Source organism: Aulonocara stuartgranti, assembly GCF_965226115.1.
Source record: "Aulonocara stuartgranti genome assembly, chromosome: 7".
Classification (NCBI taxonomy): Eukaryota; Metazoa; Chordata; class Actinopteri; order Cichliformes; family Cichlidae; genus Aulonocara; species Aulonocara stuartgranti.
This window is the reverse complement of record NC_138945.1, coordinates 65,221,814-65,247,191: the sequence shown is the minus strand read 5'-3', so window position 1 is coordinate 65,247,191 and position 25,378 is coordinate 65,221,814. Positions and strand designations below refer to the sequence as shown.

Here is a 25,378-nt window from a genome sequence, read left to right as displayed (position 1 = left end):
ATCTCAGCTGTTTCAAATTAAATCATCTCAATTCCACTGTGACAATATAGTGGCTTTTTCTGGCACAATAACTTTGTGAGTTAAGTGTATTGACTTTTTTATGTTGGTGCTGATATTCTGGTTTTAGCTCACTGAATATATAAACATCAAAATTTGCAACTAAGAGAAAATCAATAAAAATACATTTGCCAACTGAAAATGGTGTTTAAGAACAAAGAAATGAGAAGAATGATCATATGGGTGATTCAGCATATCAGTCCAGCAGCAAGATGGCTCACGGTTCAAAACAGCCTTTCTGAGTTTACATGTTCCCTCTGTGCCTGTGTACATTGTCTAGTTTGGTATTAATTAGCATTGTCTAGTTTGGTATTAGCCCCTGTGTGTGGATGTAACTTTGAATGATTGTCTCTATGTATGAGTGTTGCAGTGGACTGGCAAACTGAAGGGTGTATGGTGCATAGGTGGGACAGGTGGATCAACTGATAATATATTCAAATATGTTTTTACATAAAGTAATAAACTAACCCTTGTTAAAGATAGGTTTTCAAGCTTAGACAAAATGAATGTTCATGGCTGAAACACACACATAATAAAATTTTATCTCTGGCGAATCAAAGATCTCACTAGAGGTCACCATATCATATCTAAAAAAAATAATAACCACATTTGATTCTAAGCAGTAATTTCAGTATTTTTAAAGTAACCTTATGTCAGTGCGAATGAAACATGACTGTGTTCAGTAAGCAAAAGTGCATAAGTTTGACTTTCCTCCGCTTTATAGATTTTTTAGAAAACATTTTTTTAAATTACGTTTATATTTGATCAGGTGACTTAAAAAAGTGACATAGCTACATGGAAAGTGCCTGCAGGACTGTGTGCAACGGCTTGTTCCACACATACTGGCTGATCAGCAAGTGAGCTGAATGTAGCTGGTAGTTTGGTGAAGTATAGGGGAATTTACACTGATAGGGAGGGTTAGTTTCTCAAGTAGCAACATGTCAGCAGTATAAGGGCGATTACCTGGTGGTGTTGGAGCGATGCATCTAAAAAGGATATGAATCTCAACATGAAACTGTGCAATTGTGTTTTAGTTAAGGGAGTGAGTTCCAACAAGCCCAAATTGGATGTTGTTTGAACAGTGCCACATCTGACAGATGCCTAGGGTCCCATATGGAAAAGATATATATAAATCTTATAAAGTTTGTATCTGTCTTGTGTGAAACTTGTATGAAAAGCATACAAGAGTGAAAACAGATATAAGATCCCTTGAAAAATTATATAAATGAAACTTGTATGTTTTGGATACTTACTAAAACAACATATGAAAGTAATGAGAAAGTGGCCACTTTCATGAGTAAATCATATAAGTTTTTACTATTTCTTTTCCATATGGGGTAATTTCCAGAAAACTGCTATAAAGTAAAAACATGCATAAACATTTTTGATTTGATATCAAACAATACAATAAGATCAACAAAGAGGATCGTTGCAAGGAGCAGAATAAAACCGTTAATGGGCATTTCACCTTCCTGTAATTTGGGTTTGTTTCAGATTATTTCCAGGAACTACGCCATTTCCCTTTAATGCTAAACAACTATTGCAGCTTATAAATCAATTATAATACCTACTATTAGTTTAGACAAAGACAAAACCACATTAAAAATGGATAATTTAATCGTAGAAACAATAATAAAAAATTTTTAAAAAATGGTTAGAGTACAAATACTGAAAGTGTAGAAAAACAGTAAAAAACTCACAATGCAAATGTTACAAGTCAAGTTTTTTGTCAAAAAAACAACAACAAAGATTTTAGACTTACACCCCCTTTCATGGATATCACTTGTTAATTTGAACATGGCTCTGAACATGTGGACTTACTATCTAAAGTCTGCATGCACTCTCTGATGCACAGACACAAGACAAACTATGCAGTGTCATGCATCGTCAGAGCTTCTCAGCTCATTAAACAGAACTGCACCGACAGCAAATACCATGTATTCCTTTCATGTCTGTCGCGAGTACAGTGGTGAACCGACAAGGAGCAGTGACACAATAATAATCAATGACGAACAGAATGTCATCACTTGAACAAATTTGTAAAGGCTGCCAAGTTCCCACATCCCACAAGTCAGTAACTACACCTGCTCCATGACTGTAATGCTTTTTACAGACATGTAAACAACAAAAGGTTGCACAGCCTTAATGTATTGCTTGTATATACACTGCAGAAAAAAACACAAAGGCATAATTTTAGTCAGAATCTTTGTACTAAATGTCTTAAATGGAAAAAAAAAAAAAAAAAGTATTCCCTGAGAAGAGACATCTTTCACATTATTAATCTTTTGAGTGAGAGCGCTCCTTGTATTTCTTCTGATACTCGTGGAAGAGACTGAAGGTCTTGGGAATAGGTCGAGGTCGATTCTTCTGCAGACTCGAACTCCATTTACCTATGATGTAATTAATAACCATTAGACAAAAACTGCCTAATTAATAAAATTTTTAAAAAGGCAGAATAAGAACTGATGTATGCTTCAGATGTAGTTGCTACCTTTCGGTTTTGCAGCAGCTGTAGCAGCGCTCTGCTCTTTCTCTGGCTCTTCTGGAAAGACAGATTCAAAATTTCCTTAAAATAAATTTTGTTGTCCGTCTCAAAGAAAAAGAAAAAACAAACAGTACTTTCCAGTTCCCATGTTTACCACCACTCTAATCTGCAAGACACCAGTATCCCACTCCAACTATGACCCATCGAGGAGCAGAGATGTCATTAGTCTTTTCTGGGTCAATTTATGTTGAATGTCCCTGCTTTATGTGGACACTCCAACAATATATTTGCCAATCACCCTTCTAACATGCAATAAAAAACAAACAAAAAAAAAAACAAAAAAAACAAAAACAACAAAACTGAGGCGTTATACGTGAATTACAATAAAGCATTGAAATTTTAAATTTTTAAAGAATACTTTTAGCTTCATAAATTTGGATCTTTACCAAAAAGAATGGGTCTGCACCATCTGGAGAGATCACAGTTTTTACCAAAATAAACCAAAAATCAGCCTTCTGTGATCCATTCTTTTCAATAGATGATAATGATAATAATAATAATAATAATAATAATAATAATAATAATAATAATAATAATAATCATCATCATCATCATCATCATCCAATCAACTTTATTGTGGGCAATATTAGAATAACGGTACCCCCTCTATCTATGGTATTTACCTGAAACGGGATTGGTGGATTGCTTCCTGCCACTGGATCCATCTTTGAGGTCAAAGTTACTGGGTAGAACACTGAACCTCAAGACTATGTGCTCCTGGCAAGGTTTGACATTTTGGCTTTCACTTTTAGAGGAACACCTCTTATTATCAGCGGTGATATCCTTCTTCTCCTCTCCAAGCGTCTTCAGACTCCGGGATTCCTTAATTCCATCTCGTTTCATCAAGATACCCCCGGCAACAGAGTAAGAACGATGTTTACGGGTTTTTTTGTGACTAGCTTTAGTCTGTTGAAAACTTCTCCACCATTTGTCATGAATTAGCTGTTTTACTGAATAATTCCTGTTGTACACCATGTCACTGGACTTGCTACTCAAAGGGTTGAGATTGACAGTAAGAACTTCTGGAGGCCTCAGGTGTGCTGCCTTAGATGCACCCTTTACAAAACGGAAATGGGCTTTTCTGCTGCCAGTTAAAGCACACTTGTCTTGTTGAGCTGAGCCAAACAGCACCAGTTCTGCAGTTCTTTTTGAGTCTATATTGAGAGCTTCAGCTTCAACAGCAGGCTCCTTTTCACATTTTGAAACATCATCAAGGGCATTTTCTAAATTAAGATCAACAGGCAAGTTGCATTTCTTTGATTCCTTTTGGGGTGGACCAAATTCATCATCCCATTCGAGTCTCTTGTGTTTTCTTTTGATTTTTTTATGCTTGACAGATACTTTAAAGTCACCTTCAGCACAGATTTGAGATTGCTCTTTGGTTTCCAAAGGTGACACTGGCACATCTAAAGCTTCTTCACAACTCCTGTCATGATCCAGGATCTGGATGGCAATCTCAGTCTCAGTGCTGCAGAACTTTTCAGTTTCAGCTTTGTTAGTACTGACTGAGGCACCTGACAGACTCGATGCTGTAGACGTTGGTTGTTCTTGTCCACACTTATCGTAAGGTTCAGACATCTTTATGGCAAGATCTGTCTTCTGGCTAAGAATTTCATTTTCACCACTGGAGAGATCTTCATCTTCATCACTTATAATTATAATACCTGAATGACTGGTATTGGCTATTTTGGAGTGGTTCTTAGAATTTTGTTCAGAAGGCAATTGAGGTTGGTCATCAACTTCAGTCAAATCTATGGTTTGACCAAGAAAGCTGCAAAGCTCAGAACCACTAAATGTCACAACTTGATCATCAGTGTTCTCCTTGTCCTTTACTGGATCCTTCCCAAACTGGTTATTGTGCTTTAGTACAACTGTTTCGTCACTATCACTGGTATTTTTTAACCCTTTTCCAAACTTTTGTTCTTTCTGGCTGTGGCATTTACAATCATAAGATGTACTTGATCCTATAGTCATTTTCAACAGCTTTGTAAGACAGCAAAGCGACTGACTTATGCCAATTTCCACAGTTTCCAATTTTGATTCCCACGATGTGGACTCTGTATTATCAGGTGTCTCACTCTCCGTGGAACTACTTACGACCCTCTCTGCATCCATACTTTGTGGCATCTCATTTTCGCTTTGCTCATGGTAACGTTTGGCTTCTTCTGGAGGCATAACTTGGATTTTCAGGGACAAACATGGGTCACTGGCATCATCTGTCTGATTAGAGGAGGGAGTTTGAATGGAGGGGGGTTTGAGTGTGGTGGCTTCTTTTCCTTCATTTGAATCAACGGGTTCAAAATGTGTTGATGGCAAGATCTTGCTTGGCACTTTACTCATAATTGCAGGATCACTGTTGTTGATGTGCATCTGATCTTTCTGGCCATCACTCTCAAGCAATGAAGTGTGATGTTTCAGAGACAATGGGAAACCAAATTCTTTGTCTATTTCATCCAACTGCTCATTTAGATTTAACCATGATGATTTGTAAGGCAATTCTGAAAATACTTCATTGTCTTTGAGGACATGGTAGCTTTCCATTTGCTCCTCAAAATTGCCATCTACCTGCAACAGTACAACAGAGTTGGCTGTTAAATGTTTTTGGCAGAATTCTTTAACTTCTAAAACCTTGAGAAAGCCTACCTTGCATGAGTACATTTGCAGTGTTTCAAGTTTTCCCTCCCAAAACAGGTCTATAATTTTTTGTGCAGTGTGTAATTCTTTCAAATCGCTGAGCTCTTTCTGATTCTTTTCTGCATCTTTTATCAACTTCATTAGTGCCAATAATGTCCATGGGGATGTTGGGAGTGCGGAAAGATCAGAAACGGGTGATGTTGAAAGTGTCTGGATCCCACTTTGGTCTTCAGGAGAATTTTGGCATACTGATTCTTGGGATGGAATTGAATTTTGAACATTAACATCCAGTTCAGGTTGTTTTCCTGTGTTTTGTGTCCCTGACTCTGAAGATGGCAGCGTTTTGTTAATTGCTGTGGTATCTAAAACAAAAGTTTCCTTAGGGTTGTTTAAAGAGTCTCCTGCTGTGGAATCAGAAGAAGCATGGTCATTGTGAAGCTGACCTTCCAGTGATGGCAGTGGTTGTACAACAGCAATAGCTTTGGTGCTGGCATTTCCAGGTGATGAGTGAATGGAGCTGTCATTTAACTGGACTGATGACAGCATCTCAAAACTGCTTGCTACTGATGATTGTGTCTTGCGGTCAACAGATTCCGGCAGCAGGGATGAACAAAGCAACAATTCAATTAAGCTACAGTTCTTTTTAGGATGAATTTCGTTACTTGGGCTTCTTTCATTTCCTGCAGCAGATTTGTGGAAACCGTTAGGTACACAGGTTTGCTGATGGGGTGTACTTACAGCGTGCTGTGTTCTTGACATTACATTTTGAGTGCTTTGAGGTAAAGACTGTCCAGAATGCCCGGGTAATAACTTGATGGAATTCAAGTTACTATAATTTTTACGGGTAGCCGAAGTCCCAGGTTGAATATTAGATTGATTAGACGAGACCATTGTGGTCGTTCTGACATACTGCTGCTGTCTGTGATTTGCATAGCTGTACGGTGGAGGAGGACGACAACCATCAAACCCAGGAGTGCATGAATTATTTAAACCATCTGCACTTAATGAGTGCCTGATCACTTTCTGTTGTTTATAAGTTTTTATCTGACGCCCTCTCATTTCTGCAGAGTAATTAATATTTTCATACTTTTTATAAAAATTTGAGTTACTGTAGGTGGCAGTCTTGATCCCATTGTTGTTTCTTAATTGGTGCTGAGCCGAGTGTTGCTGAGTTTTGTGGCTGGTGCTGGAAAAGTAAGAATTCTGTGCACTTGATGGTGGATATGTTGCAATGTTACCGTTTCCTGAAGTCTGAGAGGTTCCCATATTGTAACTCTGTGAGTTGACAGGAGAGAATCCATGCTGAGTGCCGCTTTGTCTTTGAACCTGATTGTTCGAAACAAGGTACACAGTCTGTTCAGAGCCAGACATCATAGTGCTGGTACATAAACCACGTTCAGGTGGAAATGAGGTAGTTGGTGTAGTGTACGCTGAAATGGGTTTTGTCAAGTCTCCATTCACATTCTGTTGCATGCCCTGCTGAACACTGACATGTTGGATATTAGTCACAGTTCTATCCTGTGTTCCAATCATTTGTCTCTCATTAACAACCAGTGGCTCTTTCCAATGAGTGGACATGCCTTGCTGGGGATATGTAGTGTTTGAGTTCATCTGGTTAGGTGGACTCTGAGTTGATGAATTCTGATCACAGTCTTGCAGAGTGGGAATCTGAAATCCAGATGCTGGCAAAGATGGGTTTCCACTTTGCTTATTAGCTGATACATTTTGAATATAGTTAAATAACATACCAGAAAAATAACTATTTTTATTGCCTCCACCATTCTGCTGAGAAGAAACCTCCTGATAAGTTCCTGCAGAAGTCTGCAAATTTGACATTTGTCTGTTAGAATAAGCTCCATTGTGCAAAGGGAAATGTTCAGCGTGTGCATTTTGCACTCCTAGGTTTCTTGCTTGATAGTGAATGCTTTGTTTTGGAGTCCAAGATTGCAGATTTCTTGTTCCATCATGGGCATGATAAGGAGCAGCTTGCGAGGGCTGAGAGGCTTGTCTAATCTGCTGGTGTTGTCCATTCATCAATGTACAGGACTGCATCTTCTTCCTCCGTTAAGGTTTGTAGTGGGTTCAATTGGGAATGATCCTGAAAAAAGGATAAAAAAATAAATAAATAAAATAACAAGTTTCTAACCAATTATCAGCAATAGAAGCATTGACCAGAAGTACAATAAATAAACAGGATAGTTGTTTGTGCAAACATGGCTTTTTGCACAAACAAGTTTTCTTCCAACATTTAAAAAAAAAAAAAAAAAAATTCTGGTAACCTGTCAGGCGAGTGGCTTTTATTAGTGGCATGTTGTGAAAGCTTATATTAAATAAGTAGTTATATATTGTGAGAGGTGACTCTCACAATAAATGAGCAGAAAGGTTATATATATATATAATATATAATTGTTGTGACACGTGTTCGAAATGCAGAGAGGTGCGCTCGATTTGCCACACGGAGCAGCGCGAGAGTAAAGCACGAGGGAGGGGCTAATAATCGGCTCAGTCATTTTTAATGATCGTTGAAAGCCCAGATCGTAATCGTGATTAAAATTCGATTAAATGAGCAGCCCTAGGTGGTAGTCCCCATTTTTAAGGTGGAGTACACCCTTCAGTCCCCCAACTATTAGAGGTGGGAATCACCATACATCCCACGATACGATATTATCACAATACTTAACACACGATACGATATTAATGCAATTTTTAAAAATATTTTGCGATATTCAGATTCTGTACATAAAGGTAAACTTTATCAATATTCGTTTTATCTAATATCAAAGTCTCGCACTCAGTCTCGCTCTCATTTTCAGTCAGTTTTATTGTTGACAAACTGAACGGTTTGTATTACAGTCTAGTCCAACTTAACTGAATGCAACCATCTGGTACAATTATAGCTATTCTGAACTATGCAATTTATGAAAACTATGTAGCCCCTTCAGCAACTGAAGAATTTGAAAGTAAATTAAAACAAAATATAATTTTTACATTAAAACTTTTTTATTTAAACTTAAAATAAAACATGTCTTAAATTAAAATAAGTAAACTGTCATGTTTATTGCTGCCAAAAAAAGTTAAACACATTTGGACAGTTAAAGGAATGTCAGGATTCTTGCTCAGAAAAAGGATCAACATGCTCTGAAGTCAGAGCACAAAAACCTTTTTGTAACAAAATATCGGTTTCTGCTGTCCCTGTATCGATACATTATTAGCAAACAAAATATCACGATACTACACAGTATCGATTTTTTTCCCCCACCCCTACCAACTATGAGGGAGAAAGACACTCCTCAGCCTCTCCAGGAAGGTCTATACTATTGTACTGGAAAAGAGAGTTTGTACATTAGTGGAAACCCAAATATAGGAGGAATACAGTTTTCATTCTGGCTGCAGAATGCTGGACCAGTGCATTATCCTTGAGAATATTCAAGTGCACATGGGAGTTTGCCAGACCCGTCTACATGTAGACATTGAGAAGGACATAACCTAGTTTCTACACACTTCCAGCAAAGAATAAGGAAGCTGTAGCATATGGTTTAAAGCTGCAAATAATACACCAAATAATTTTTTTCCCTTAAAGTGGCAGTTTACATTTCTCCCTCTGCTGACCTACTGTATGCCATACATGCCAACCCTCCCGATTTTTCCGGGAGAATCCCAAATTTCAGTGTCCCTCCCAAAAATCTCCCGATTTTCCACCCAGACAACAAAATTGGGGAGAAAAAAAAAAAAAAAAAAAAAAACAAAAAAAAAAAAAAAAAAACAACATCCCAGATTGGCCCAGCCAATTCCAGTTTCCAGCAATGGCTACTACTACTACTACTACTACTACTGCAGCTACTTAGTTTTAATATTACACTTGTTACTCTTTCTGGATCACAAAATAAACTTTTAACATATTTTCAGGCGAGTTCAGGCGAGCTGTGTAAACTTCAAATATCAGCGCCGGCGAGAACAGCAAACTCCCGGCACATAATTTTTAAAACCCCTGCGGTCTTTTGCTACTCAGGTTAAACATGATATATAAGTCACTTAGATAATGTAAAAATGTTATTGTTTGGCGTTTTTCAGTGTTTAATTTGTTCATGAGTAAATTGGTTTGGCTGAGATTAAAGTTATTAGATTAGATTAAATAAAACTTTATTAATCCCTCGGGAGGGTTTCCACACAGCTGAATAAACTTCAAACAGAAAACTGATTAAACAGAAGTGTGGGATGGTCGAAAATTTACGCCAGCATCCGGTTATATATTGTAGATAGCAAGGAACAGACAGCAGAGTTTCACTCCAATGAGAGAGCTAGTGACGTAAGGCTGAAGGCTTTCTGTCGGTATGTTGTAGCGACAGAAAAGGCTAACTTGGTTATCATTTTGCAGGAAAAAAAAAAGAAAGAAAAAAAAAAAGACTGCTAAAAATAAAAACATAAAGAGGTTTTTGGACAAAGTTTGCATTCTCCATTGCCAAGCACCGGCACCGTTTCAAAAGTACCGGTTTGGCACAGGTATCGGATAAAACCTAAACGATACCCATCCATAGGTAAAAAGAGGAACTGTCAGAAAAGGACATAACAGGCAATGAACCAAGGTTGAGTTTGGGTGTGGTAAAAAAAAAAAAAAAAAAAAAAGAAGAACTGTCTAAGAAAAGTGGGGTAAGAGTAAGACACGGAGGAAGTGGGACATAAAGTGGACTGGGTTAGAAGCACCACTGCACTTTACAGGAAGGGACAGAGTCGTCTCCTGTTGTGGCCAGTGCCATCCCCTATAACTCCTTTTCCATTAGTACTGTTGATAATAATAGATTGCTTGGTATACATTGGAGTTAGAGAGACTGCAGAGTTTGTGAATATTTGCAACATTATAATATGGCGACTGTTAGGAGGTAAGAATACATATAGAAAAATAGTCTTGGATTATGAACAAAGGGCTGGGGTGCAGGGCAGAAGAACTGCCAACACCCACCCCCAGACAGGAAGCCACAGGTACAAGCCTGGAGGAGGGCAACCCCAGGATGAACAATAGAGAGAGCAGTGGAAGACTACGGAGGAGGGGTGCCAAAGGGCAAAGTTCATATAATGAAGGGCAAAGAGGTACAAATACTTTCCATTTCAGTACGATACTCATAAGGTTATTAGAGTTGCCAACAGTCCCATAAAAAACAGAATCGTCTCGTATTCAGAGAAAATATTACGCGTTTCGTATTGAGCTGAAAAGGAACAGTTTGTCCCGGACTTCAGCTACAATGGAAAAAGACACAAAGCTGGAGTTTACGCTGCACAGCTGCCTCTTCTTCTCTCATCATGAAACTGATCAATGATCAGCTGATTGGCTTTTCTCTCTTGTTTGTTTATCGCCCCCTTTGCACCAGAAAGAAAACCAGCGGATGTCGTGCTAAACAACAGCAGCACCTTTAAGCTTGATCAGCTGTTGTTACGATTTATTTAATATTAATTTGACATGAATGAGTTGAAGGGAAGTTATGAACTGTTTCTGAGAGACAAATAACACCAGGATGCTTTTCTGTGTAGCTGACAGCTGGTAACTGTGCAGGGGCGGGTCTAGCAAAGTGTTGCCAGGGGGCCAGGTAGGGCATTAACAAGGAAAGGGGGGCACAAAGAAATACTTTTTTCTTATTCTCATTTAAAATGTCTAGCTTTTATTAAATAATTATCTGAATAATTATCAAAACGCCCGGGCCGATTTTTGTCCCAGTCCAGCCCTGGGCACGACACGCGGTGAATTAATCTGAGAATGTGCATTAAAAAAAAAAATAAAAAAATTATGCCGCTTCTTAATGACAGTATCTAACAACCCCAACTACAAGATTCAGTTTGTAATTGGCTAAAAATAAGTTTAACTGTCTTCAGAACATTGCAGAGGCTTTACTGACTATATTTGGCTCAACGTATCTGTGTGAGCAGATTTTCTCTCACATGAAGACTGTCCTCAGGTAGCCGTCTGAATGCTGGACACTGAGACCTGTGTCTCTGAGTGGGAGACCAGAGATCACATTAACATATGTATCCCTGTTTTAACCAACATGCCATATTGCCTTATTTTTCTTATCATTGTTGTGAGGGGATCATAAATAGCATTTGCATTTTCTGTTGTACAGTCCATTTGCTGTCTTTTTTTTTTTTGTTGTTTCAAAATAGCTGATAACTATTCGCTGATAGCTGCCAACATCTGCAAACAAATTCTATAAAGTGGTTCTATATAGTGTGTAACTGTTAATATAGAGCGTTATTAAATTTATTGCTAATGCAATCATATGGCACATTGACTTCCGAGGACATTTTAGATGGCACACAAGGTTGCCTACCCCTGTACTAATGAAAAAGAGGCTTAATTGTTGCATGCTGGGGCAGCAGGTTGAACTGTACAATGTGGTAGCATAGCAACATATCAATTATAGAAATGGAAATAATCTTGTAACAACATGCATTTTTATGCTTTGAAAAAAAGATAAGAGTGTTTATTCGTGTTTGGACATAATGTTCAATCCAAGGCTTTCGGGTATCCTTATGATTCTTGGTTGTAGTTTTCCATCATGATGGTGAGGTGCTTTTTCCAGGTTTCTCAAGCTACAAATATGAAGAGTACCTTTTAAAATAAATATAAATTTATGTTAAGAAACCTTGAGTTTGTTTGATCCATATACAGCAGGGCCCTATTTCAGGAAGCCGGTTTAGTGCAAACTCTGAGTAAGTATACCCTGAGTTAACGAAAACTCTGGGTTTTCGGTTTCACAAAGTGAGTTTAGATTAATTCTGAGTGAGTTACTATGACGACACACTCCGTGAAGCTAACCTGCCCCCTAGCAGGTTTACTTCAACTAACCCTGACCTTCTCCGCCTCTTTGTCGGAAACCTGACTGTAGGAAGTGTCAGACATGGCGTGCCCCTCCCTTGAAGAGCCAGTAGATGTTGAAGCCCAAATTCTCCGCAGAGCTCTCCGCCGGGAGAGAGTGATTAGAGCGCGCTCGGACATTTTATCATTTCCTGATGATTTTCTGTGTGAACGTTACCGTTTTTCAGCACAATCTAGAATTCATTTGAATAACATCCTCAGGCCTAATATTGCTCATGTGACACATCGCGGACATTCTCTCAGTTCTGTACATATTATTTGTATTGCACTTCGGTTTTTTGCAAACGGGAGCTTTCTGTATAATATTGGTGATGCTGAGCACGTTTCCAAGGCTACCGTCTGTCGGGCAGTCAGGAATGTTACAGTTGCACTGAAACGTCTCCTGCACTCGTTTGTGGTGTTCCCCGGTCATAGACCCACAAGATTTATCAAAGAGGGATTCCACAAAATTGCAGGTATCAGGATGAACAAAACTTAATTCATGATGTGGTGATACTTGAACTACTTCTTAAATTTAACATTTATTTTCAGGGTTCCCAGGCGTGATTGGCTGTATAGATGGCACTCACATTCCAATCATTGCTTCTTCAGTAAATGAAGGAGACTATGTGAACAGGAAGTCTTTCCACAGCATTAATGTACAGGTACCTAGTTCCCTGTAGCATTTCAAACTAACAAATTATTTCATTATAGTAATGGATGCTAATTTGTGTTCTCTGCACTGTGAAGATCATATGTGATGCTGCCAACATTATCACAAATGTGGAAGCCAACTGCTCAGCCTCTGTGAGTGGTGGTGGTGGAGGACCCCCACCTGTTTTTCGGGCCTCCGCTTTTTTTTCCTGTTGGCTATAACGGGTCACATTTGAGCATACAGAGTAAGCAAATATGTACTTGTAATGTGCTCAGATAATTTCAATAAGTGCTTACAGAGGGGAAATTAATGTAGCCTCTAACTGCAATTGATTGACATAGGACAAACAGACCAAGCACTATGGCTCATAATACAATTACACCTTACCTGTTTGGACTATATTTTTATATTTCATTTTTACTTGCTGCCAGGAACGTTTGGGGCCTGTTGGGTTGCACCTGCGCTCACATCACATCACAAAATCAAATGTATAAAATAAAAAATAAAATAAAATATAATAAAATAACGTGTTAAATGGGTGGAAATCCCTAGATCAATGTTTAAATTAACACTCACGCATTGACTCTGTCGGCTATGTTTTGCCATGCATGCTCCCTTTCTTTTGCAGCTGAGGCTGTGTTACTTTTTTTCCGCGGAATTTGCATGTTATCGGCATATGCTGCCATCAGAATTTCGGCCTCAAGCGCTGTAAAATACATTGACCGCGCCTTCTTTCCCTCCGTCTCCATGGTGACTCACTTCATCTGTGCTCCACTGATCAGGGCTTTATGTATCCTCGTGCGTGCGCTTAACTTGGGGTTAAAGCAACTCCGCGTTGACTGAACTAATTGTTATCAGCCTTTCTGAAACCGAATATTCCGAGTTGGACAGTTCGGGGTTACTCAACCCTGAGTATTGTTTTTCACTTTGAGTTTTCTAAACTGGCTTCCTGAAATAGGGCCCAGATGTCTGGGACTAGATTGATTAAAAATAGTAAAGAAAAGGTTTTATTTCGCTTTATTTAAGGAAGGTTTTCCTTTTTCAACCTCAATGTGTGAACACTGCTGGTCTTTTGTCACTTCAAACAAAAAAGGATCTTTAAATTATTACAGAGGGCTAATTGTACCAATACATTAATTATCATTTGTAACTTTAAGATTTTCATTCATTTTTAAAATAGCAAATGGATTGGTTTTTATGTAGCTCGTTTCTAATCCATGTGATACAACATGCCCCATTCAGCTATGATCGATAACTGCAGATATCAGCTGGATCCATCGGAGACCAATTTGGGGTTTGTAGCTTGCTCAAGGATTGTTGGCATGCAGACTGAAACCATGTCCACACTAATGCGTTTTCATATGAAAATGCATCTTTTCTCTCTCCGTTTTGGCCTTCTGTCCACACTGAGACGGCGTTTTCGTTCAAGGAAAGTGCAGCGTTTTGAAAACGCTCTACAAAGTGGATACATTTGAAAACTGTAACGAGATTTTCTACATAATACAATATAATCAAGTGTGCCTTATATTTTGTATGTTCATATATTTCAACATAACCAAGCTTATTGTTAAAGAGAACATGATGCATTCCTTACTTCAATGTGTGATGTCAGATAAAGCATGATATACTTCTGTATTGTTATATTTCAGTATGTGAGTGGGTGTGAGGTCAGATAAGCACTGAGTTAACGTCTAACCTCTCCCCGACTGCTTACAGAAGAGGAAGTACTATGTAACTTACTTTCTCCTATAAATAAAGCAACCAAGCCTGCACTCTGTGTGTGTGTGTGTGTGTCTTCTCAGAGACATTCACCCGTGCGCACGTTTCTAAAACTCTCTGAGTCGGTCTGCAGTGTCTTATTTCTCTTATTTGTGTTTGAACAAATGTCTACCCCTGACAAAAACGCAGTTTTCACGTCGCAGTAGGGCTGCACGATTTTGCATAAAATGAGAATCACGATTTTTTGGCTTAGAATTGAGATCACGATTCTCTCACGATTTTCTTTTCCAGTATAAATATTTATTGCACTTATTAACTGCACATCAACTTCGTAACAGTTGAGACTGAACATAAAAACAATAAATAAACATAAAAACAACAAATGTCTCACGTTTTGTTGTTGCCGCAAAATGTTGTACTGCTTGAAATTCCGTCTCCACCGTTGCTCGACACTGCGTGTATAGAGCAGGTAGTGCAACAATAGAAAAATAGTTGCGGGACGGCACTGTGTAGCGTTTGTCTAGGGTGTTGATCATTTTCCTAAATCCCTCGTTTTGCACAGTGTTGATGGGAGCCAGGTGATAAGTAATAGCCTCTGTAATTTCTTTGTGCCTGCGGGAGGTCGACGTGTATAGGGAAGCGCTGTGTAAGGTTCCCGTTATTGATGTTTGGGTGGTTGACCGGGACGGATTTTCTCCTGTCACTTTCTCGTCATCCCTGACGTGCTCTCCGTTGTTTTTTCCCCTGCTAATTTTAGCATCACACGGCACAGCTTCTGTATCACGTGGTATAAGGCTCCGCCCTTGTCATTTGTTGAACAGGAAGAGTGAGCGCTTGTTTTCAAGCAGAGTACGTCCCGGATCAAAATGCGGTACAATCGTCGTTGTTGTTTTTTTTTTTGTTTTTTTTGTTTTTTTAAATCGTTGTCATTTGGAAATGAGATCGCACATAAGTATGAATCGAGATTTTCTAACGATTAATCGTGCAGCCCTGCGTCGCAGTGTGGACAGCGGACCCGGAGCCTTTTCGAAAACGATGACACAATTTAGTCATGTGATGCAGTCATGTGACCAATTAAACTAAGATAGCGGAGGGCATTATAGCGCAGTTGTTTTGTTTGCTCTCAATTTTGACAGCCCTATTAAAAATTAATATCAGTTTGTACATGCTCCAGATAGCTTCTCTTCAAATTCTTTCATTCTCACTCGCTTTTGCAACTTTGTACGTTACTCGCAGCAACAAGTCCACCTCATTGTTAGTCCGTTTAAAAAACTCTCTGCTTTTCCTCAACATTTTTCCGCGACGTTTCAAAGAGCCAGAAAGTAAATAAATGGTAGACAGAAATTAGGTAGTTGGAATAGTCTTGCATTTCACGCATGTGCAGTACTGCAACGTAAGCATTTTCGGCTGTTTCAATGTGGACGCACAACTCTGTGAAAACGACTGAAAACGTGTGGACGTGGAGCGTTTTCAGACAAAAACGCCTCCTGGCTGCATTTTAACATAGCTATTGTTGTTTCAGCAAGTTTTAGAACTAAAGAATCTCAAAAGAAGTCCAGTTGTCTTCTTTTTTTCTCCCCCTCAAGCTCTTGCAACAATCTTTGACTCACCATCAGCTGTTAGAACTGCAGAAGCCTTTATATTAAGAGGTAAAACATTTTCAAGAACCTCAAAAGAAGTCCAGGAGCCTTCAACTCAAGCACTTACAACTACCATGACTTGGATGACTGAGAGCATACATTGGTTGCTAAACAAAACAACTGCTGCACACATTTTATGTCACAGTATTTTTGCTCCTTCTGTCAGACAACATTTGGAGGTCCTTAACTCTGTGAAGTGCAACAAAACTATGAGAATTAAAACAACTGATAACCAGAGTTTTTGAATCAGGAGTCCTTCAACACAGTACATCACCCACTCACACTGAAGTGCCAAGACACTGATAACACAGAGATGTGTGTTCCCAGGAGACGGAGCGAAACAGGTCCCACAACAACCTGCTACATTTCCCAGTGGCCCTAAAACCATTGGAACAAAGACAAAGCTAGATGTCGTCAACATTTATTAAAAGAATGGGTGCAAATTAACACCCATACTTTTACAATTATTTACTAGTAAAATAATACTAGGCACTGGCTTACATTCTCAAAGGATCCCCCCTTACCACCAGTTTTTAATGATACCATCCTCATGAACTAGCAAAGGTACAGAGGATTGACCAGAACCACACATATACACTAACAAACTGTTCATGATACACGTGGAAGAGAAATCTTCACTTGGACAACATGGGTTCACTGATTCAGGTCACTATGCAAATAAAAAGCAAATTGAATAGTTTTTACTGCTCTTAGGTTTAATGATGCTTTTGTTCCATACATTGTGTCTCATGGTGCTCTCAGAATAGATGCATATTAGGAGTGTGTTGAATATTTTAGGAGTAGATACACTTTGTATATCCATGTTGACCTACATCAGTTTTTTGCATTCAAAGTATAATCTAATCTAATATAATATAATAATATCCTTGACCCATTTTATTTGTGTGAATAATATTACAATTTACTAATCTTTAATTAGTTAGTGTGTTTATTTCAAAAAGGTATGTATACAGCTCAGTTATACCGCAAGATCATAATTTCATATCTTAAGGTAAAGGTTATTAAAACACAGGAAGATCACACGCATAATACCAATACACTTTTCATTTTAGGTCAAATAGCCGCCTCATATTTAATTAATGTTGCACTTATCTCACAACTAAGAGTCTTTTGAACACAAGTATATTAAGGTTTGAGTACTTCAACCAGTTTCTGACCAGTGTGCACATAAATAAACACAGAATTCTTTGTGATCCATCCTACATCCTGTACTGGGCACTGGCACCATTAGGAAGAAGGCATAGAGTGTGGCAGTACAAACTAAATGGGTTAAAGAAGGCTTTTGTCCCTCTACCCAACAGAATCAAAGAGAGCCTAAAATAAGCTGACACAGATTTATAGAACTGAAGTCAGATTTCCCAGTGAGAACAATAAAGTATCAATCAAGATCCTTAATATTATAAAAACACAAGCACACATAGGCACCTTAAAAAATCTGTATGCATAAAGTAGGATTTGAGGTTCTGAACATGCTTCCTTAAGAGGTAAATAGCCGATTCTAAACAGGCTGTTATTCAACAGACCAGGGGTCCGTTCTTCGTACCTCGCTAAGTAAGTTAGCTGGATTTGATTGTTGACGATTTCGCGTGATCCTGGATCGTTCGGTTCTCCGAAGCTCATCCGGGACTTGCTGTCATAGCAACAGATCCGTAAGCGTAAACCTGCTCGGGAGCAGGCTTACTTTATGTAAACAAGATTAGATCGCGGCCACTCAGGTATGTCCGCTTCATTTATACGAAAGCAACAGCAATATTTTACCACTGTTTTACCATAAATAAATATTATCAATGTAACTAAAGATAATGCAGTATTTGATCCTTTTATTGATTCCATACAGATACATACAGGTCATTTCCTAAAAAAAGGGAAATGTACTATTAATCATTCTATTTCATGTATTTGATTATTTCAGATGTAATTCATATTTTAGAGTAGTAATAGTAAATTACTTCATGTAATCAAGATGAGAGACCACGGCTATAAAAGCGAAGGTGGATTTGGGAAGTCTGTCGCAGCCATGTCCTGTCCGTATACGCGAGCCACCCATTGCGGAAGGTGCAAGATTGATGAGGGGAGTTTTCAGAACTCAGCGTATATTGCGGGATAGACAGGATCCTTTAGCTCAGCGCGACAGTGTGCTCATAGAGAGATATCAATTTTCCCGTGAGGGTATTATTTACTTAACCAACTTGTTGACGAGGGGGTGCAGGACCACCACCTGTCTTTTTTTGCTCTGCCCTTTTCTTGGTTGCTGTTATAAACAAACAGATTATTTCAGGGTCTCTTTTCAAGAGACTAAAAAGTAGGGCTGCCACAAACGATTATTTTGATAGTCGACTAGTCACCGATTATTTATGCGATTAGTCGACTAATCAGATCATCATCCACTGGACGTAAAACTACAGCTTATTGCACCAGCAGCATCTGCTCTTATATAACTATCATTAGCTTACAGCTTTAAGCTTTTAAGGTGCTAACTAAAAATAAAGACAAGATGATAGTTTATTCAATTTTAATGAAATTTGCAGATTGTTTCGGTAAAGTTTAATAAACTCCTTGCTATCTAAAATATAACAGGACACCGGAGTATATTCTCCAGCATCTCACACTTCTGATAATCAGCTGTCTGCTTGACGTTTATTCAGCTGTGTAAAAACTATAACTTTAATCTCAGCCAAACCGATTTACTCAGGAACAAATAAAATACTAAAAAAAAAAGCCAAACAATAACATTTTTAATTTATCTAAGTGACTCATATATATTTAACCTGATTCGCGAAAGACGGCGGTGGGTTTGAAAACAATTTGCCGGGAGTCCGGTGTTCTCACGGCGCTAGTGACCTAGCCCCCGGCTAGCTATCGAGCTAGTGGGTAACAGACGTCTCCGAAAACGTCGGAGCGCTTTTGAAAATATGTGGTGTCCTGATAAACTGAGCAGATATTTGAGGTTTACACAGCTACATTCTCGCCTGAAAATATGTTAAACGTTTATTTTGTGACCCAGAAAGAATAATAAGAGTAATATTAAAACTAACTAGCTACCGCCATTGTTGGAAACTAAGCTGGGCCGCGCTATGAATTCTGGGACACAGCTGCTTCTTCTTCTTCGGGGTTTAACGGCAGCTGGCATCCTTGTACATGCTGTGCTGCCATCTTCTGTTTCAGTCCGTTATTACACTCTTAAATCCTGCTATTATTCCTGAGTCTTTTGCGATCTTACAAAGCTTCAAACGACACGTCGACTATTAAATCAGTCGTCGACGATTTTGATAGTCGACGTAATCGTGACTAGTCGACAAATCGTGGCAGCCCTACTAAAAAGCAATATAAGTGATAAATATTACCATTCTGTGTAACCACACCAGCCCAGGACCTCCACATCCAGCAGGTTCACCTCCAAGATCGTCTGAGACCAGCCACCCAGACAGCTGCTGGAACAATTGGTTTGCACAACCAAACAATTTCTGCACAAACTGTCAGAAACCGTCTCAGGGACGCTCAACTGCATGCCCGTCGTCCTCATCGGGGTCTTGACCTGACTCCAGCTCGTCGCCGTAACAGACTTGTGTGGGCAAATGCTCACATTCGATGGCGTCTGGCACGTTGGAGAGGTGTGCGCTTCACGGATGAATCATGGTTCACATTGTTCAGGGCAGATGGCAGCTGAGAATGTCCCAGTTCTTGCATGGCCAGCATACTCACCGGACATGTCACCCATTGAGCATGTTCGGGATGTGCTTGACCGGCGTATACGACAGCGTGTACCAGTTCCCACGAATATCCAACAACCTCGCACAGCCATTGAAGTGGAGTGGACCAACATTCCACAGGCCACAATTGACAATCTGATAGACTCCATGCGACGATGTGTTGCACTGCATGAGGCAAATGGTGGTCACACCAGATACTGACCGGTTCTGGGTCCCCAGACCCCCAATTAGGGCTGCCACGATTAGTCGACTAGTCACGATTACGTCGACTATCAAAATTGTCGACGACTAATTTAATAGTCGACGTGTTGTTTGAAGCTTTGTAAGATCCCAAAAGACGCAGGAATAAGTAGTAGTATTTAAGAGTGTAATAACGGACTGAAACAGAAAATGGCAGCACTGCATGTTCAAGGATGCCAGCTGCCGTTAAACTCCGAAGAAGAAGAAGCAGTGTCCCAGAATTCATAGCGCGGCCCTGCTCAATTTTCAACAATGGCGGCAGCTGGTTAGTTTTAATATTACTCTTATTATTCTTTCTGGGTCACAAAATAAACGTTTAACATATTTTCAGGCGAGAATGTAACTGTGTAAGCCTCAAATATCTGCTCAGTTTATCAAGACACCACATATTTTCAAAAGCGCTCCGACGTTTTCGGAGACGTCTGTTACCCACTAGCTCGATAGCTAGCAGGGGGCAAGGCTCACTAGAGCCGGTGACAGCACATACCTTAAACTTAAAGCTGTAAGCTAATGGTAGTTATATAAGAGCAGATGCTGCTGGTGCAATAAGCTGTACGTTTTACATCCAATTGATGCACGATCTGATAAGTCGACTAATCGCAAAAATAATCGGTGACTAGTCGACTATCAAAATAATCGTTTGTGGCAGCCCTACCCCCAATAGCGCAAAAAACTGCACATTCCAGGGTGGCCTTTTGTTGTGGGCAGTCTGAGGTACACCTGTGCACTACTCATGATGTCAGATCAGCATCCTGATGTGGCACACCTGTGAGGTGGGATGGATTATCTCAATATAGCAGATGTGCCCACTACCACACATTTGGACTGATTTGTGACCACTGTTTGGGAGGGATGGTTATATTGTGTATCTGGAATGAATTTTAGGTCTCTACGTCAATCCCATGGGGAATGGGAGCAGTAACAAAGGTGTTGCGTTTATATTTTTGTTGAGTGTAATAAATTTACCCTACCGCCTACTGGTGTTGGCCAGAGGGGCCGATGGCGCGATATGGCAGCCTCGCTTCTGTCAGTCTGCCCCAGGGCAGCTGTGGCTACAACCGTAGCTGCTTCCACCAGTGTGTGAATGTGAGAGTGAATGAATAGTGGCATTGTAAAGCGCTTTGGGTGCCTTGAAAAGCACTATATAAATCCAATCCATTATTATTATTATTATTATTATTATTATTAAATTACTTACGAGTTTAATTTGTCAGCAACTTTCTGCCAGCCCTCTCTCCTTGCTTTTGCAGCCTTTGCAGTGTTCCCTTGCGTTTTAATTAAACTCTGAAACTCCTGAAATCCCTCAATCAAGAGTTCTTGCTCTGCTGCCGAAAAATACCGAGCGCGCTCCTTCGACATTTTCGCCGACCAATCAAAGGGTTGCCGATCAAGGTTTCTACTATCGATGCGTAGCCCCTGTTAAGCCACCCAGTGATCTCACATTACTTCATCCAGCTATACTAATCGTCAACAACAGGTGTGTTCGGAGAACCGGAATAGCGAGCTCAAAGTTATCCAAGATCAAATCATCGCGCTGTGTCATTTGATCTTGGATGTAGTAAGCGAGGTACGAAGAACGGACCCCTGGAAAAAGAGTATTGTTGGTAGTGATCATGTCAAGGCTACAGAACACTCAAGCCTTCCCACTCCACACAACATCACCATATACAAGTTGCCTTTATATTTTGACGGTACCTGGAGTATCGACTAGTGATGTGCGGATCGATACTGAAATATCGATTCCTCCGATACCAATCATTTATGTTCTAGAATCGATTCTCACATTAAAATATCGATATTTTAGTAATTTAGGGTAAATTTGTAGTTTACCATTAACAGGAACACAGTGGAAAGAAACTATTTCATTCGGTTGTCTACAATTGGAAGGAACTACTTCCTCGTCCACCTTTCATAGTCATGTGCGAAATATGGCTGTATAAATGTGGCAGGCCCTTGGCTTGCGCACTCACAGTGGCTGAGCGTAATTGGAGTCATGTGCGGACGTATTTTACATCCACAAACAGCCGAGACATGGTTTGAGATACATGTGGCAAGAAAGTGAGGTGTTGTGGCAACACCACAAATTTGTCAAACACCTCAGAGTAAATCATATCTCAGAATATGACGAGCGTATGTTAAGGCGAACTGAAGAGGAGGAGTGGACAGGGACAGGTGCTGCTAGGGCGAGACAGACGTCTCTCACGGAGTCCTTTAGTGCTGCAGGCAGGCAAGGTGTTCAAATAGCTCACGACTTCAGGTTTTTTTTATTTCTGTATGATGAATTCTGCATTATTAAGTGATAAGAACAAGTAATCTGATGTCCTGTAATCATTATGAAACTATAATTTGAGATACAATAAATAAAATACGTTTTTGTACAAGGCATCGTATCGGATCAGTATCGCCGATACCACCCTCAATATTACTTGGTATCAGATCGGAAAGGAAATCAGTGGTATCGCACATCACTAGTATCGGCCTGTGTTTACTTGGTATCAGGTCAATACAAAAAAAATAATTATGGCAAAGCACAGCAAACCTCATCATCAAATGTTCTTGCTCTGTGGTGACTGGTTATCTGAAGAGGTTAGAAAATAATGCATTTTTAGCAGTTAATATCCTGAGAAAGGTAGCTGGGGTTAACTTGTGCAAACACGAATTTTATTTTTAATGTAATCTTACGAACAACATTTATTTCCCTCCACAGAGCAATAGTGAATGATCAGGGGTTTGCCATCAGTGATCAGAGAGTGGCTCGGAGACCATAAAACATCATTTTCAGACATTGACTGGCTGCCAGAGTCCACACTTCGGGATGTGCTGGAGATGTTAGAGCTGGTCCGACACTCCCCTTATGCTGGGCTTACACTGTGCGATTTTTGGCCCATTTTGAGCCGATTTTTGAGTCGTGCGACCGTTTTGGCGATCGGCCCGATTTTGGCCTTCATCGTCCGTCGTGCATCGTGTAGTATACGTGGGGTAACGAGAAGCGATTAACACCTCACGACCAGCTCCCGATCACCAATCGCTTGGAGACCGTCGTGAGGGTGTCACCGCAGCTTCTCACACTGCGAACGCGCAAACACAAATGTCAGCGAAAAAGACTGCGCAGCACAGCGGTGCAGCGTGTGATCTGGACACAAGCGATGGAGGCACAACTTGTAGAACTATGGCAAGCTCATCCGAGCCTTTTCGATGTGGCTTCACAAAATTATCACAACAACCGTGAAAATAGTTGGATTTACATTGCTGCTCAATCCCAGCTGCCTGATCAGTGTTTTTCCATTAGCAATTTAGCAAAGTTGATGGTGGTGGTGCGCGTGTCTGTGTGAGTGAAAGACAGAGAGGGAGAGCGAGCGACAGAAATTCTGTTATAACCTTCCTTTTATGGACGCACAGTGTGAGCACTCAGGTCGCATCCGAGCATAGTATAGTGTGAGACCTGCATCGTGACCTACCAACTTCTAACCCCTGCGAGTCAATCGTGCAGTTTGAGCAGAAGCTGAATAACGCGACTGAAAAAAAGAAAAAAAAATCGCACAGTGTAAGCCCAGCATTAGCGAAACGTTAACGCGACGCTGGATGCAGTATATTCAGACAGTCAGCCGACTTTACATTTTAGGTACATAACGCTGCTGAATGTAGCCCTCCAGCTAAACTGGCGGCTCTCCCGACGCTTAAAAAGGTTGTGCCTTTATTTTCAATGCAAGGCTTACATTTGTGCTTTACTCTTTCTTAAAATCGTAAAACTCAGTAACATCCGGTTTTAACGCTGATCAGTAACGTCGGATGTTAATATTAAAATTTAATGTAGTCTATTATGCTCATCCACAGCTTCACTCATGTGTGCAGGCAGCGTACACTACACAACATCTGTACTGTACTTGAGTATTTGAGCAACTGAGAAACTTACTTTTTCACGAATTCTGGCTGAGCCGCAGCGGTTTCAAATAGTCCGCATCCTCTTGGATAAAACAGCTTCTCTTTGTGGAAGTGGCGTGATTTCATCCATATCACATCCGGGTTTAATAAGGGAAAGTTTTAGTCCTTCTCTTGGGGTTGGTTAAACGCCATGGAGATTCAACTCTTTCACCTCGCGCTAACGCCCTCTGCTTATGAGTGTCGGCGGGTCGGAGACGTCATCGAAGGAGGCGGACCCCGACGAACACGTGTGGCTTCACAAAACAGGACCACGACTCATCTTCGCCCAGAGGAAGTACGAATGTTCGAGTTCCCAGTCGGAATTTGAATCTTTCCCACTCGGAAAGTCGATGCAGTCCCAGCAACAGTGCTGTGCCAAAATTAAGATTTTGGAGCCCATACCAAATACAGGGCCAGTATTATACCCGTACCCATACTTTTAACCTATAAAGGCAGTTTATGTAGGGGAGAGCATGATTGTAGTGATTTATGATATATTTAGTGATTTTCCACAATAATTAGTTAATACAACTAAACGCACCTTTCAGCTTTTCATGCATTTTGAAACTGTTTTTTTTTTCTGGAAACCTTAAACGTAAACGTGTCTAAGGGACCGAGCTCTAATTCTCCAGAGAATCTCATTCTTCGAAGCACCACCCAGAGCTTGTGACCAAAGGGACAAAGCAAATCAATTCAAGAGCTTCTGGGTTAGCTCTTCCTTCACATCAGACTGGTACAGTGTCCACATCACTGCAGAAACTACACAAATCTGTCAGTCACCTGCACTCTCCCCTTACGCACACGTACAACGACTAACAAGAGCTAAACACACACTGCAGCCACTTGTAGCACACAGATTTGCCTCATGCTCTCCTCAGGGAGAAACAAACAGTTGCTACATCTTGATGCATGCTCAATCATCCAGGTAAAGAAATCCCAAAAAGTTGATTCTGTTCATCTGGACGTAACGTTTTTTTCAATGGAAGAAACATTTCATCAGTTTCTTCATCATTATTATGCAAATTGTTCTGACCATTGGTCAACGACCATGAGTACAGCTCACAGAAAGTTGGGGAATGGTTGAAACCACATCATCGTAAGATGGTGATTTGCAGCCGTTTAGAGAGTTTTTCCCTTTTCATGTAAATGGCCCTCGGATTTGAGCAGGAAGTCAAGGAGGCCGTTAACATGAAAATGAAAAAAAAAACACCTCTGAATCGAGGAGGGGGACTAAGGGTCCATCTTTTTACATCTTACAATGCATCATTGCAGACTGAACAAAAACTGCAAATGCAGAAGCAGGAAGTGAAAATTAACCACAACCTTACTACTTCCACAAGAATAATAGCAGGGGATATCCAGGGGGGATAATAGCAGCCAGGTGCTGCTAAT

The 25,378-nt window shown here is 40.0% G+C and overlaps 1 protein-coding gene across 1 annotated transcript; it reads right to left on the bottom strand.

Moving 5' to 3' along the window:
• Positions 1 to 1,656: 1,656 nt before the first annotated feature.
• Positions 1,657 to 24,267, bottom strand: amn1 (antagonist of mitotic exit network 1 homolog). Its single transcript, XM_082539068.1, has 4 exons — positions 23,979 to 24,267; positions 3,226 to 7,334; positions 2,549 to 2,599; positions 1,657 to 2,447 (listed from the first exon to the last, which is right to left on the bottom strand). Exons 2-4 carry the CDS (start codon positions 7,286 to 7,288, stop codon positions 2,335 to 2,337), a joined length of 4,227 nt encoding a protein of 1,408 aa, XP_082395194.1. The 5' UTR covers positions 7,289 to 7,334; positions 23,979 to 24,267; the 3' UTR covers positions 1,657 to 2,334.
• Positions 24,268 to 25,378: the final 1,111 nt, after the last annotated feature.